The sequence below is a fragment of the Lytechinus pictus genome, chromosome 9, assembly GCF_037042905.1.
Source record: "Lytechinus pictus isolate F3 Inbred chromosome 9, Lp3.0, whole genome shotgun sequence".
Classification (NCBI taxonomy): domain Eukaryota; kingdom Metazoa; phylum Echinodermata; class Echinoidea; order Temnopleuroida; family Toxopneustidae; genus Lytechinus; species Lytechinus pictus.
The window spans coordinates 20,916,952-20,934,055 of record NC_087253.1 but is presented as its reverse complement, the minus strand read 5'-3'; the positions used below and the strand labels follow the sequence as shown (position 1 = coordinate 20,934,055).

The 17,104-nt window shown below is 36.5% G+C and overlaps 1 protein-coding gene across 4 annotated transcripts in view; it reads right to left on the bottom strand.

Annotated features, from left to right (window-relative positions):
* Positions 1–17,104, bottom strand: part of LOC129267546 (myelin regulatory factor-like) — a 40,803-nt gene that overhangs the window by 19,349 nt on the left and 4,350 nt on the right. For 2 of the 4 annotated variants that reach the window (XR_010294680.1, XM_064104909.1), the window contains exons 4-12: positions 13,902–14,429; positions 13,290–13,393; positions 10,300–10,353; positions 6,514–6,655; positions 5,631–5,724; positions 3,110–3,288; positions 2,194–2,395; positions 1,509–1,589; positions 224–343 (exon numbers count right to left, since the gene is read on the bottom strand). Coding sequence is in view for 2 of the 4 variants with exons in the window: in XM_064104909.1 (XP_063960979.1) it covers positions 224–343; positions 1,509–1,589; positions 2,194–2,395; positions 3,110–3,288; positions 5,631–5,724; positions 6,514–6,655; positions 10,300–10,353; positions 13,290–13,393; positions 13,902–14,429 (1,504 nt within the window). In the remaining 2 variants the exon portion in view is untranslated. The remainder of the gene's footprint in view (positions 1–223; positions 344–1,508; positions 1,590–2,193; positions 2,396–3,109; positions 3,289–5,630; positions 5,725–6,513; positions 6,656–10,299; positions 10,354–13,289; positions 13,394–13,901; positions 14,430–17,104) is intronic. The other 2 variants (XR_010294681.1, XM_064104910.1) reach the window with 1 other exon arrangement.

Sequence of the window (17,104 nt, the reverse complement as noted above, 5' to 3'; positions counted from 1 at the left end):
CCTTCACTAACCTGATTGGTCTTCTCTACTCACTAATGCCCCTTTTGTCTCCTTGTTTCTAGCGTTGCTGTAGCTTGTTTGTGGTCTATATTATGGTTGTTCCACTTTATATGTTTGTCATTTTGCTAGATTCTGCTAGGATCGAAAGCTTAGGCCCCTTTTTGACTTTCTAAACATAAACCTACTCATTCATATCTTCATTGTTATATGTTGATATTCTCACCTCTTGGAAGTCTTCTTTAGCTCTCTTATCGGAAGGCTGCATCACGTGACCTGTGACCTTCAAGTTGCCATGGACGACCAACGCCTCGTCGGGTCTCTCTGTGTTTATTCCAACTTTACCCTGGAAAGTTGAAATTTTGGGCAAAGTTTCAGTAACAAAAGCTTGAATTATTTTTATCATGCCTCAAAAAGTTGATGGAAAGTTACGTTATAATTGATGTACGATCATAATGTTCAATGGTATGAATGGTCTTCTGGCAAATGTCGGAGGCATGTTTATCAATATTCCTTCTATATCTCTTCATTCCTATCATGTACATGCTGCTCATTTTGTTCGTTGAATTTGTATAACAGACAATGAGGAGAGTCTTGAATCAGAAATATTTTTTTTGCGGTAGTCTCCAGGCCTCGGTTCTTGTTTGTATTATATAGTTGTGCTCAAAAATCAGTGAAGCCCACAATAAAATGCACTCCTTCATGTCGAGTGTTGAATGTAGACAACAACACTACAATATTCAGCGAGCCCAGAGAAACAAACTTTATTGAATGTAATATTTGATAACCTGACTTCACAATTAAACACCCAAAACATGGCAGAACTTGAACAATTTAGATATGTCATTCCTGGTGAGGTTCACTAATTTTCAAGCAACACTGTACATATGCTGCCCAATTTGATTCTTAAATTTGTTTAACAGCCAATGAGGAGAGTCTTTAAACAGAAAAGGGCGATTCCATGCTAGAAAAATCAGCCATTTTCACAGCATTTATCAATCTGCTGTCCAAATGAATGAAGAACTTCAATTTGCTTTGTGGTAATATTTAAGTTCTACTGGATAGACATGCAAAAAACTGACAACCAACAAAAATATGTCATCCATAGGTTAGTTAGAGCTTAAAATGTTGCGTGTCGTACGGAACATTTCTGGGTCCCGTACGACACACAACATTTTCACCTATAATTTACCCATAATCAATTTTTTTGTGTTGGTTATTAGTTTTTCACATGACTACCCACTATAGCTTTATCACTGACAACATTTTTTTTTATTGCTCTAGCATTTGGCTAGGAAACTAGAAATTGTTGTCAAAATGTCCCGTACAACATGTATGGAATCACCCACAAGATATCTTTTTGGTAATTTAGGTAATCCCCATGCCCCATGCATTGGTTCTTGTTTGTGTTACATGTATATTATTAAACTTTCTTCTAAGAAATTGTTATCCTGTCGTAGTACATTGTTATATGTCCCTGGATATTAAATATAAACTAACTGTTGACTTACTGAATGGAAAATAGTGTCCTGGTTTGATCCCTTCTGCCAGATAACATCAGTGTCACTCTCAAACTGTCCCGGATTCGAGGCCTGGAAAGGAAAGAAAAACAATGATTAACCCATTGCCTACTGAAAAGTGTGATTCCTGTAAAAAGTGATTTAGGAAATAAAGAAATTAGTAGCGAACAAGTTAACAATAATAATATTCCACTTTTATATAGTTCTTAATACATGTTCTTAATACATTGGGATGACGTTTCTAAAGGTTTTACAGATATATTATTACCCCGGTCCTCTGATTCTTGCTTGCCCGCTCACAATATACGCACATTCTCCACTCACTGGGAACATTTCACAGGAGTATTCAAACTCAATTTCTTGGCATACTACATAGACTTCTGCATCCTACCAAGTAACAAAGATGTATTTGAACCTCAAATCATAATACATGTACCTACCAGAGAGGAAGGAAACTGATGACAACAAAACCTGTTCATAGATTAAATTTAGTATTATTCTTGAACAAAATGAACTATATTAAGAAACACAAGAGGCATACAGAAATATAAAGAGCCCTAAAATTTTTACCATCATCATCATCATTGAATATAAATGCTAGCCTCAGGAAATAAACTGAAAAGTGATTATTGTAAAAAAATGTTAGATACAAGATTTAAACATCTAAGCCACTTACCCTAACAATGATCCTCTCGGAGACCTGTGATGCTACTACATATTGCTCATGTCCGCAGTGAGCCTGGATTGAGACTACTAGCATGAAATACCTCTGGTCGGGATTGGGCTTGCCTTTCTTCCTCATGTTATTTGATGTGGTCTCGCTGAAGTGGAGACGACCTATCGTGACCTTAACAACATTCTCTGGATGGATTTCAAGTCTAGAGAAGGAAAGAAAGAGCATGAATAATATCTCATATTTACCCAGGGTAGCAATATGTTTTATAAGTCTTCCAGCAAGACACAGCATGTTCTCATAATTCTATATGCTAATACCTTTAGTGCATGGCTAGATGACAGAAGGTCCTGTTTTTATAAGTCTTTGGTATGACTTGGCCTGAAATCGAAACCCAAACACTCCCAATAATGAGGTAGGCGCTCTACCGCTGACCAATCATGCCCAGTATAATAATAATATAGTGAAAATTTCAATCTCATATTCCTTATTAAATGCCATGACTGAAAGAGAAAAAAGGACCAAATTCACAAAAGATGATCGTGAATATATAATTTGACACAATGGTTTATGCAGATTTCATGCATTAGTAATGCTTTATTAAGCATGTCTGCTGGGAAAGAGTCCAAAAATGAATGTGTGCATATGTTAAAGAGTAAATTCAAATTTATTACTATGGTTCTTCTTCATCTGTTATTATCTTCAAAGGGCTCAAAGAGATTAAGATATAAACAGACAAAAAAATACAAGGGGCTCTGGCAATTTTGCTCTTGTAATGCTCAAAACAGCAAGTGGAAATCACTATTCACTGCAATGTTAAAGCTTCTCTTGCAGATTTAGGCAATAGGTTGTGTAAGAAAATGAAAAAAAAAATTTTGTCCAGAGACAGAAAAGGGAAGGTGGCTGCGCTCGTACTTACTTTGCAGGTTGGAATGGCTTCTTGCTTCGATCAGCCTGGCTCTGTTCAACTCTGATATAAGAATTCATCGCTTCCACCTTGATCCCATTAATATGAATGCAGATACTGTCAATAGTCTTGGTACCAGACTCGGTCTGAACCATCTGGGGAATGCCGTTGACACAGAGATGACCAGTTACCTGAAAAGAGATTAAAAAGATTAAAGTCGATCTAAATCTTCTGTAAAGGGTCAAAAATGTGAATTAAACTCAAGTGTCATCTAACATTCCCATCTCGCAAATGGGTAGAGAATCTTTTTTCAATCATTCTCTGCAAGAATTCAATTCTATTCATAAGGTATCTAGTGCCCTCTCCCTGTAATGATTTTCTTTTTTAAATCTAAAAATGGCCCTTTCAGCTCTTATCTTTAAAATTTAGCGATTGACATTGGGAGGCTGCAAAGATTATATCCTCAAATCTTCATGTTAAATGGCAAAATTAATTGAGAAACCATCATTCTTTGCAAAAATTCATTTTTTAGTCATTTAAGGTATCTAGCACGCTATCTCAGTACTGATTTTTTTTTAATCTAAAAATGGCTCTTTCAGCACTTATCTAACATATTTAGAGACTGACATCAGGATGCTGATCAAGATTATATCCTAAAATCTTCATGAAAAATGGTAAAATCAGGGTGCTACATAAGCACTTGCTCGATTGCTCGGGGCAAGCAAAAGTTAGAGTCGGGCAAGTGTTTTGAAGTGAAGATCAAAACTACTTGCCCGAATTGGGCAAACAAAATTCTCATAGTGGAATGACCAAAATGACCCTAATTTTGGTCATAGCGGGCAAGATAAAATCATTTTGGAAAAAGTCATGCAATAACAAGGTACAGTACTGATATCAGTTCATGTCAAAAGAGAGAAAAGAAGTTCAAAGGTTTATACAAGTGGAATGCCTCTGGCCGTCTCACCTGCATCACGCGATTCAATATAGCAGCAGTGCTGATTTTGAAAACTACTATAACTCGCACAAGATGTTCAGTGATACTTGGTTACTCTTATTTCCACGTTTTATGAACTAGACCAATACACTTATAGAGATATGATGGCAATTCAACAAATACCCCCAACGTGGCCAAAGTTCTTTGACCTTACATGACCTTTGACCTTGATCATGTGACCTGAAACTCGCACAGGATGTTCAGTGATACTTGATTACTATTATGTCCAAGTTTTATGAACTAGACCAACACACTTTCAAATTTATGGCTGTAATTCAACAAATACCCCAATTTGACCAAAGTTCATTGACCCTAAATGACCTTTGACCTTGATCATGTGACCTGAAACTTGCACAGGATGTTCAGTAATACTTGATTACTATTATGTCCAAGTTTCATGAATCAGATCCATAAACTTTCAAAGTTATGATGGTAATTCAACAAATACCCCAATTCGGCCAAAGTTCATTGACCCTAAATGACCTTTGACCTTGGTCATGTGACGTGAAACTCATGCAGGATGTTCAGTGATACTTGATTAACCTTATGTATAAGTTTCATGAACTAGGTCCATATATTTTCTAAGTTATGATGACATTTCAAAAACTTAACCTTAGGTTAAGATTTTGATGTTGATTCCCCCAACATGGTCTAAGTTCATTGACCCTAAATGACCTTTGACCTTGGTCATGTGACATGAAACTCAGGCAGGATGTTCAGTAATACTTGATTAACCTTATGGCCAAGTTTCATGAACTAGGTCCATATACTTTCTAAGTTATGCTGTCATTTCAAAAACTTAACCTCAGGTTAAGATTTGGTGTTGACGCCGCCGCCGCCGTCGCCGCCGCCGTCGCCGTCGCCGCCGCCGTCGCCGTCGCCGCCGCCGTCGGAAAAGCGGCGCCTATAGTCTCACTCTGCTATGCAGGTGAGACAAAAACCACAATACTTTCTTTTGAAGAGGTAAAACTTTTTTTTTTCAAGGATTTTTTCAGGCAAGTGAAATAGATTTTTGGGCAAGTATATTCCAACTATTTAAAAATTCACTTGCCCAAGTTATACATAGCACCCTGTAAAATTAATCCAGAAACACATATATTTTTTCATAAAGTGGCTGGGCTGATAAAACCTTGTATCTCAAAATTTAAAAAATTTGAGGGCAGCTTAGAAAAGGCTGTATCTTAAAAATATAGCAATGGTGGCAGCCTCATACTGTCTGAAAATAGTCTCCAAGACATGAGAACTCTTTCGAGGAAAAAAGGAGTATGCTAGCAATGTTATAACTCTAAAATCTAGCTTATTCTGAGCTGTCATCAAAATATTTGAATTCTAAGATACAAAGTTTTATCATCCCAGCCACAATATCCTTCACATTTGACAAAACACATTCATATAATCTAGTAATGAATTGGAAAAACTGACATGCACTTTTGGGGGATCAACCAAATCTAAAGATAGCCTTAAATATGTGTTGCAAAAGCCCTTCTTGCACTGACACAATGACAAATTAATCAGCATTGTTTGATATGACCTTCTTACCTGGAAGTGGTTCTTCTTTTGACAAACAAAGGAATCGTCTGACACTGAGAAGTTAAAGCCTTTATCAGCCTCCACTTTGTAGTTTATGATAGGTCTGCAAATCAAAGAAAATTATAAAACATCTTTAAAGTAACTCTGACCCACATGACTTATCAATAAAGGAAGTCACACGAAACATTTCTACTATGTGATGTATGAAAGAGAAAATCTTAGCAACATCCATGTACATGAAGATGATTCAATATTTTATCTTTTCTTAAACCAAGGAAGTGTTTCATAATGCTGTTTGTAAAATTTAAACGATTCGTGACCTGCTCTTAAGTGCCAAATCTGATTCTAAATGTTTATGAATCCGATCATTGTACCTGTGTTGAAAATCTGAAATTACATGTAATTCTTCTTATGAACGAGCATATGAAACAAACTTTGATATTTGTATAATTCTAGGCGGAGGCAAAAAAAGTAAGGCAATGCGCACCACTACATTCTATCCTCTTGTTATAAGTTATTGTTTTCTTTCTCCTGACCATGAATCTATGCAGATTGTTTGTACAAAAAACTGCCACCGGAAAATGACAACTATAAAAGCAAAACAGAGAAGGCGATGGCTACTCAGCAGACAATGTTTTGTCTCGGCATATCAGACACATTTCTTACGTTTAGGGGGTTTAGGGTAGCAGAAAAGACAATTATAGTAAATAGCTGTAGCCTCTGCCTATATAATCTAGTCTAAAGGAGGCCAAATCTGTGTTTCCATATTCAAAAGAAAAAAAGGAAACAAGTCATCTGTAAAACTTGTGCATAGCATATGGGTGTGAATAATTATTCAGAGATAAAAAACATACTATACGCAAGATGCAACTTTGCTGGAACTATTACTTACATTTCCTGTCCGTTGGCATCCAGTAGTTTGTTCCACTTGTTGGATTGGTATGGCTGCCATTTCAAACATTGGTAGATGGTGTCTGTGTAAGGCAAGCCATCACCGGCTGGCTGGTCATACAATCCATATTCACCACCCATGTCTGTGAAGGTCAAACAGGAATTCAAGTTAAAAGCTCATGTTAACATAATTGGGAGGTCCTTAACCCTAAAATGGCCGGGGGGGGTTTTCACATTTTCTGTGATCATTCCGCCGCGCGAAATTTTTTGACCGCGCCACTCGCAGAATTTATACTTTTAAGTCTCGCGCATCTTTTGAGACCAAATTTACGACGCCCGGGTACGCGGTTCCGAAATTACGCAACATTTTGTAAGTGCATGTCAGACCAAAAATTGTTCCAAAACGTGATTTTGTGTACAAAGTCAATGCAAATTGAGTTTTCTCATCTTATTCATAAAGATATGATTATTTTTACTGTAAACAGCTGAAAGCAATTGATTTTAGCATAATTATGCTTCAAAAAGGTTGTGCAATAAATCTGGTGAAAAAAACAAAGAAAAACAAAAGGTTGAAAAACAAAGAAATACATAAGAAATTCATAAAACAATAAAATACATAAGAAATTGATTTCCAAACCGAAGGTTTTTTCAATTGCCATTGTTAAGAATGCTACAAAGAATATTTTTACCAAAAATTAGCATAATTAATACATATAAAATAAAATCTCAATATTTTGGAAAATTTTACCATACAGCCTTGTAGATTACATCGCACACTACCAGCGTGCAAATTTTTGCGGCGCTCGCACGATCGGCGACCGAGATCTCAGGGGGGGGTTGAATCAACCCCCCCGGCCTAGTTAGGGTTAAAGTGTATAAATGTCAAACTAAAGAGGCAATTAATAAAGAAAGAACATAAATGGATTTTCAGGCTATATAATTGTAAATAACATTACATCTGATCTACATATGTGTATATTATGTTTTGTGTTCATGATGATTGTTTAAATTAAATTGGTACTTTTTAAGTATAAAGTTGTTTTGATCTAAAGATAATATAAATTCAAAGATAGTGTAAATGCCAGTTGTGGTAATGATTTCAAATTAAGCTAGTACAGAATCCAATAAAATGACCACCCAAGTGTCTGTATGTAAATAAAATATACATGTGCCACAGACTTCTGCAATATATTGCGCAGTTGCTGAGAAATTAGCAATGTAAGCACAATATTCTGTCATTTTGTCGAGTATTTTCCAAGCAATAATAATAATAACACACTGTGTTGGCAATCTTCATTGTAATCAGTTTTCAGCTTAGATTTCATGATTTTACACAATTCAGTTTATACAGTATATGAAATATTCCAGGGGCCCGTCTTACAAAGAGTTACGATTGATCTGACCAACCTCAAGTATATGGATATCCATCATTATCATAAATTTTTTTCTTTAGGAAATTTGCACAATGCCCTTTGGAAGCAAAGAGAAGCATACTGAATTGTCAAGAAAACTGTGTACGAATATCCATCATATCTAGAAAATATTTTGAACAAACATGGATTTTAGATGTCGACATTGCTGGTTTTCCATAATTTAGGTTGATTGGATCAATCGTAACTCTTTGTACGATGGGGCCCATATCTACATCCACAATAATTAAAGGTAAAAGACAGAAGTTGCAGCAAACAATTATTTCATGAGAAGGTTTTTTAAATCAAGGTTAATTGTGAAAATACTACCATACACAGTGGCGGACCGTGACCCGGAGGAGACAAAGCATTGGAGGGGCACAGCATTGTTCACAAACAATACAGTGCCCCTCCAATGCTTTGTCTCCTCCGGGTCACGGTTCGCCACTGACCATACATCTACATGTAGATCTGGTTCATTAATGTAAACTTATCTTTGTGAAATCATAAAATCTAGCTCAAAATCGACAATGCTCATGATCACTAACACAAACAAGTGGAACGCCTCTGGCAGTCTCGCCTGCATTACGCAATTTTAATATCGCAGCAGTGCTAACTTTGAAAATTACTATAAAATAATCATTCACAAAAACACCATTCATATAATGACATAATACCACGTTCATTGACCATAAATGACATTTGAACGGTGACTTAAGACTTGTCAACTACACCCATGTCCACATTTCATTCACTCTATCTATAAACTTTAAAAGTTATGATGGCAATTCAACAATTACCCCAACATGGCCTAAGTTTATTGACCTTAACTGACCTTTGACCTTGGTTTTGTGACCTGAAACTCACAGGGGATGTTCAGTGATACTTGATTACTCTTATATCCTAAGTTTTATGAACTAGATCCATAAACTTTCAGAGTTACGATGGTAATTCAACAAATACCCCCAACACGGCCAAAGTTCATTGACCTTTAATGACCTTTGACCATGGTCATGTGACCTGAAACTCGTACAGCATGTTCAGTGATACTTGATTACTCTTATGTCCAAGTTTTATGAACTAGATCCGTAAACTTTCAGAGTTAGGATGATAATTTAACAAATACCCCCAACACGGCCAAAGTTCATTGACCTTAAAGAGAAATTCCAGTAGTTGCAGTAAACACTGATTTCATGAGAAAGTCTGTAAAACCAGGCTTAATTGTCAGTATATCATCGAGGATCTAGATCTGGTACAGTTACATAAACTGAACTTTGTGAAATCTTGAAATCTACGCTGAAAAATGTTCAGACTGAACTTCCCCAACACAGATAAGCGCACGTGGGACAGTGTATAATTATTGCTTTGAGCGTCGGGCCCGACGCTCTACCCGAATCCTGTGCTTATTTGCTGATTTCTCAGCAATTACACAATTTCTTCCAGAATCCTTTGGCACATGCGTTTTATTTATACAAACAGACACTTTGGTGGTCATTTCATTGGATTCTGTACGAACTCATTTCGATATCGTTACCAAAACTAGAATTTACCTTTAAATGACCATTGACCATGGTCATGTGACCTGAAACTCGCACAGGATATTCAGTGGGACTTAATTAACCTAATGTCCAAGTTTCATGAACTAGATCTATAAATTTTCAAAGTTATAATGGTAATTCAACAAATACCCCCAACTTGGCCAAAGTTCATTGACCCTAAATGACCTTTGACCTTGGTCATGTGACCTGAAACTCAGGCAGGATGTTTGCTAATACTTGATTAACCTTGTGTCCAAGTTTCATGAACTAGGTCCATATACTTTCTAAGTTATGATGTCATTTCTAAAACTTAACCTTCGGTTAAGATTTTGAAAATAATTCTCCCAACATGGTCAAAGTTCATTGACCCTAAATGACCTTTGACCTTGGTCATGTGACCTGAAACTCAGGCAGGATGTTCAGTAATACTTGATTAACCTTATGTCCAAGTTTCATGAACTAGGTCCATATACTTTCTAAGTTATGATGTCATTTCAAAAACTTAACCTTAGGTTAAGATTTGATGTTGACGCCGCCGCCGCCGTCGGAAAAGCGGCGCCTACAGTCTCGCTCTGCTATGCAGGCGAGACAAAAAGCATATATGAGACAGTGTATTAATATTGCTTGGAAAAATACCCGATATGTTATGGAATTCCATGCTTATTTTGCTAATTTCTCAGAAATTACAGTTTTTCCCCAGAGCCACTTTGCACACATATATTTTAATTATACATACAAACATGTGGGTGGTCATTTTCATTGGATTCTGTTGAAATTCACTTTGAGATCGTTACCACAACCGACATCTATCTTTAACTATTGAATAAATAGCAAACTCACTTGAATTGACATTGTAGTCACCATCTATTGTGTGAGGGCATGATATTTCATCAACTAAAACAGAAACAAAATCAAAAGAGCATGCATGGACAAAATCATAAATAAATCATAGGTTATTCCAAAAAAAGAATGCCATGATGCCAACTTGGAGAGAGAAATGATGAACAGAACATAACATTTTAATAAACTGGAATGTTATCAATGTAATCAAACCTTATCCTCAGCCTGAAAATTATATACAGTAAGACACAGGCTTTAGTATTCATTAAAATTGTATTTTATCCAGTGTATAAATACTGTACCCAGGGAATTATTTTCCTGGTATCGCATCGCAATTTGCGCTACATTTTTGAAAGACTGCTACACATGAAGTCTTTTGTATAGCATATTTTCACATATGACTGTACATTAATTATTTGATTTGAGAGCTTTTCTCTTTTGACCAAAAATGCTATTCAAATTTGTAAAGCAAAATTATTCCCTGTCTGTACCAATAACTGTTTATAAGCTTCCGTTGAGGATGAAATATGATTACCTTGACACAAGTTCCATCTATTAAAATGTTATTTTCTATTCATTATCTTTTTCTTCAAATCATAAGTTAGATAAAATGAAAATAGTAATGAGTCATGCTTATAAATTTATGAATACAATGGGGTATGGGTAAATGTAACAATATATTATACATGTACATGTATAAAACGTTAGAATTGATCTACATGTTTCACTAGTTAGGGCAAATGATAATTTAAAAGAAGAGCAAAAATTAAATGGACTACTAGTATCATGAAAACATTAACCCTAAAATGGCCGGGGGGGGGTTGAATCAACCCCCCCCTCAACATTTTCTGCGATCATTCTGCCGGGCGAAATTTTTTGACCGCGCCACTCGCAGAGTTTATACTTTTAAGTCTCGCGCATCTTTTGAGACCAAATTTACGACGCCCAGGTACGCGGTTCCGAAATTACGCAACATTTTGTAAGTGCAAGTGCATAAATTGTTCCAAAACGTGATTTTGTGTACAAAGTCAATGCAAATTGAGTTTTCTCATCTTATTCATAAAGATATTATTATTTTTACTTTAAACAGCTGAAAGCAATTGATTTTAGCATAATTATGCTTCAAAAAGGTTGTGCAATAAATCTGGTGAAAAAAACAAAGAAAAACAAAAGGTTGAAAAACAAAGAAATACATAAGAAATTCATAAAACAATAAGATACATAAGAAATTGATTTCCAAACCAAAGTTTTTTTCAATTGCCATTGTTAACAATGCTACAAAGAATATTTTTACCAAAAATTAGCATTCTAGGAGCTTTATTTAGTGAATTAGAGCAAAAAGTATGATTTATGCATAAATTAGCATAATTAATTCATATAAAATAAAATCTCATTATTTTGGAAAATTTTACCATACAGCCTTGTAGATTACATCGCACACTACCAGCGTGCAAATTTTTGCGGCGCTCGCGCGATCGGCGGCCGAGATCTCAGGGGGGGGTTGAATCAACCCCCCCCCCCCCCAGCCACAGAACAGCCAAAAAAGCCCGGCCTAGTTAGGGTTAAAACCAAATAGAATGATGAAGTGAATGTATCAAGTTGCATTATGGATTGGACAAAAGCAAGGGCATTACTTTGAATTGTCCTTTCAGCTAATTTATATTCAAAATCTCGATTCTGAGATTTTCTGAGACATGACATTGTTATCTATGATTACTTAATAAAAAAAAACACAATACAATGAGAGAATCCATCTTATCAGAAAGAAAATGAAAGGAGCAATCGAAAACTTGTTTCATCTAAATCGGTTACAGAAGCAAGTTATGAGTGTTTGAAAAGTCTTGTTGTACTATCTATGGGGATCCTCAAATTGGCAAACATACTTCAAAATGGCTGATTTTGTGGACAACTCTCCATTTGTTTTGTACACAAATTTTCAGATTTTCCCCTTTATTTTACATATTTCACATTATCTCCTAACCTTGACAGATGTGGTGTAAATGATAATTTTCCCATGATATTAAGCTCAGAAGGAGGAAAGATGCAATTTGAAAGATAATGGGGAAATCCAATAAGATTGCTTCCCTTCATGGGCTTTGGCTTCCTTTTGTAATTAGAATTCAGATTAAAGTGATTGGTTAACATTGGTTTGACTTTAAAAAAATCTGAGCTAGAAGGTCACACTTGTCACCTGTGTCTGTGATATGTTACAAAAATGAAGCCCAGAAAAATTTGCGTTCGAAAATAATTATTTAGTGCTTCAAAAATTGAAATATAAAGTGACCGAAAACACCATCTTAATTTCATCCCATACACTTATGTGTACTATTTAGGCGTCTATAAGACGCCTATTTACAAAATCGGGGTTTGCCTTGTAGTTTTAGCTTTTCATTCTCAATAATTGTTGTTTTCAGGGTTTATTAGTTCTAATACATGCACTTGTACACATGTTTCATCTTGGTTTGAGATTTTGTTAAATCGGCTGCTCACAAAGTTAAACAATACCTTTAATGACCTATTTGTCATGAAGCTCATGTATTCTGGTTTAAGTGCACTTTGTCTGTTTCTGTTTATGGTAACTCCCGCAGGAACAACACTTTGCTCGTAAACGCCAAGCTGGTATGCAACCAATTACCTAGGAAACACTTTACGTCTAGGTTAATCAGTCATAATTGCTGACCTTATATTACTCTCGGGCCTTTTTATCAAGTGGAGACATTGGCATAGTGGGGGTTCGAACCCACAACCTTGCGATTACGAGTCCAATGCTCTAACCACTGGATCACACGCAGTCGGTCTAATTTATGGACAGGAGTCCACATGGGTGAAGGCCAAGTAGTAATTTACTGTCCATTCTCACTTGGGGAGCATGTCATGAAACAAATAATCAAATACATTTCACTGACTCCTGTTATAAGCTACTGAAATCCTTGCATCTGATTGGCTCAGAGCACACTTGTCGGTGAAGATGCTTTACAGAAAACACTCACCTGGTTCCTGCTTGACTTGCATAAGTTTATTCAGCATGTTCTGATTGACCGTGTTGTTGGGAGACAGGGAATGTTTCCTCTTCTTAGGCACATGTCCAATAAAACTACAATGGTAAGATGAATAAAAGAAAGGGTAACAGGACATTTTGCTAAAAAGGACAATGGATTGCATGGACTAAGCTGACCATTCTGAGGTGTTTAATTATTGTTTTAGAGGCCAAACATGGAGTAGTGTGTACGCAGTGCTTTGTAACTGAAATGAAAAGGCACTAAATGACCTTTGGATTGGATGACATTTGCTCTTACGACAATTGCTCCTCTGCTTATTTCTCTGAAGATATACATGTATTAAAGGTGAGGATGAGAGTAATTTGTGATAGGGTTCATGGTTCAAAATAATGTGAGGATTAAGATTGATGTAAGGATTAAAGTTCTGGTTTATGTTTGGATAAATGTATGCATAGTAAGTAGGAGCAATTGTCACAGAAGCAAATTCAATTGTGATATTTCAAGTTAACTTTGTTTCTTCTCAAGAAATCAACATTAAAAAATGCCCCCCCCCGCAAAAAAAAGGACATGTGAGGAAGATGGTGACCAAAAATCAAGTTGTACCTTTCTTTCCTTGTGAGGGCGGTATTGATGGTCTCAGTCATCGGAACCTGGGACAGACTCGTTGGTGGTGCAACATTCGAGTTTGCAAGAAAGTTCATGAACTGCTGGGGTACAGTCTGTGGTGGCACATTGGCCGACACCGAAGATATCCCAACAGAGCTCGGTACCTGAGCCTGGTTGCACGGTGCCACTGACTGCTGTACCACTACTACTGGTGGTACTGGTACATTGCTCTGTGGTACCGATGCAACTGGCACCACAGTGGGCTGGGATAGGGAAGCAGGGGTGTGGATGCTCGTCACCATGGGGATGGATACCGGTAGAGAGTGCTGGCGCTGGTGACCAACGCCGCCCGAGAGCAAGGTTCTGTTTGGCAGGGGGAGCTCTGTTGAGACTGAGTTGTGATTGGTTGGTTGATGTGCCATGCCCTGGTTGAGGCCTAGTTGGTAAGCAAGGTGTGAGTTTTGCTTGGTGTCAGGGGGCGAGTACGGTTCTGAGCCGGAGTCCGGTGGAGAGTCTGGCAGGTGGCTACATGACAAATTACAAAAACAGATCCGGTAATGATAATTTTTATGACACCAACTTTGACATTCAAAAAACAATTTGATAATAAAGATCTCATGTCAAATTATGGAATAGAATTAGCAGCAATAAGACCTAGTAAATATGAGATAAAAATCATTGTTGATGAAAAGAGATTTAGATCATTGTGCTAACATGCACACCAGCGGGCAAAAAGATCAGATACATGTACTGGATAGGTGAAAATTTGAACAATATCAGACAAACAATAAGAAAGTTATTAATCTTTTTAACATTCTAAAAATTGGTATCACTATACCCATGAAGACTTCAAATTGGCCGCATATGGGATGTCATAGTGATGTAAGGCAAGGGGTACTCTTCCATGTACTCCAATACATAAAATGGCTAACATGTCATATTTTTTTAGTTATACTTAAAATTATACTTGGCCATGCGTTTTGAGTTGGGCCCATTTCCGTTACAACTCAAATTTTCCTTCAAAATCGCATCGTTTCATACAATTGCATTTTTTTCTTATGTTTGACATCCTATACCCATAAAAGTACATATATTCTGAAAGGAAATTGTCTGAGGAATTAAAAAATGCAATCAGAAAAGGCATAGGGTAATGTCATAAAAAGTTAATGGTCAAAATATGTGGAAAACTGTGAAAAAAATATACTTCCCAATAATCTTCGAATCAGATAAACTTTACACCCTATAGGAAAATAACATGTATATTTCAACTATTTAGAGTGAGACCTTTCCAATGATATATCACTTGTTAGGGATAACTCTTACCAAAATAATTTGGCACGATCATCTTTTAAGACAAAATTTCACATCACATTTTTTCGGTTAAATATGTAACAATGTTTGATTTACCCCAAAAATATTATGTAGTCTTGCCTTTAGTTGCATAAATACACTTGCAAACACTAACCAGTATATTGTAATATATTTGCTGTGGTTATTATGAATAAAAATGATTTCATTTGACTCAAATCGTGGGATTTGTCATCTCTTGGCTTAAAGACCGGTGGACCAAAGGTTGACAACTGAGAGTCAGGTTTAACATAAATATAGGAAAAATATGAATGCACAATGAAAACTTCTCATAATTGCTTTAGCTTATTTAAACTTAGTGTGAACAAAAACAACTAACATGTTATAAATAAATCCATTCGCCTGGCAAATATACAAATGATGCATGGGTTAGAGTGGGTCAGTAGGAACTGTGTGCACAAGGTAACTTTGGCATGGTTTAGACCATAATGCCAAAGTTACCGCGTGCACACAGTTCCACTGACCCACGAAAGAAACCCATGCATCATCTGTTTTATAGAATGGAAAAAATTTATTGAATAAACCACAAAAATTAATGATTTACCGGATGCATGATAATTTCATGCGTCCAGTAAATTCAATTTACCGGACGCATGAAAAAATTTACTGGACGCATGATTTTTTTTACCGGACGCATGATTTATTTACCGGATGCATGAAAATTCCAAAATGTAATGCAGACCCTTTGATAACCCTGGACAACATAAATATGTATGCCTAACTTGATAATATGTTGGCACAAAGGCATTATTGTACCCAAAATGCCAGATACAGCTTTGCATTGACTAGATATGAGGCAGCATCAGACCTCCAATAGCTGTGTGTGTATGTCCGGGCCGCGCCGGGGGCCAGCGCCTACGCCTACGGCTGCCTGGGCCCTGGGCCTGCAGTGGAGATATGGCTGTGCACAGCCAGTCCAGAGCAGTACTAGCGGCCAGTAGATCTAACGTACTTAGATCGTATGTCTGGACTTCTCAACTAATGAGTATACGGGAAGTTTTAATCCTATGACAATTACGGTACCGTATTTGTACTTACAGATCATTTTGCATCCTTTATTTGATTCATTCTGCCTTGCCCTTGATCGAAAATTCAAAATTTTGACGTAAACAAGCGTAACAGTACATGCGCGATGACATCACAATGACCTTTTCGGGCGATAGCTTGTTTACAGTGAATATCGTTTTGATTATCGGGGATATCGTTCATGCAGCCCAGTAAAAATTCTTGCATAGCTCTCAACCAATCAGATTGCAGGGATTTTCTCATCCATTCTATAAAATACTTTGATTATGTTATTTTATAGTGTTATATTTAAATATATCCTCTTGCTCGACATTCTGCAGGAAAAGGTCTCTTGGTACGGTGCTGGGTTGAATGTCAATGCACAAAACACATTCTATGGGTACAATTGCCTCTGTTTAGTGTAATCTTTGTACCATGCAGTTTCGTTCTCAAGTAGTTTTTTGATAATTTGGATAAATATTCTCTGAACATTTTTGTGCCAGCCAAATATGTGTCATCTACTTATTCATAGACGCAGTGTGATGTAACATTAAGAAAAAAGAGTAAATACATGTAGCATCAGATGAGGGCTTTTTTGCTACAAACAAGTTTTCAGCAATTAAAATTGCGTAAAAGGTGTACTGGCTATCTGTTATGATACCAGAATAATCTGAAGATTCGGACACATGAAAGTCATCACTGTCGGTCTACACTGTCAAAATTGAAACCATGAGGTAATAATTAACAATAGATTGATTTATCTCTGAAGTATTTAATTAGTTTGTGCTTTTCCTTTTGGAATTTTTGCAGCTTCTAAATTTTATTGA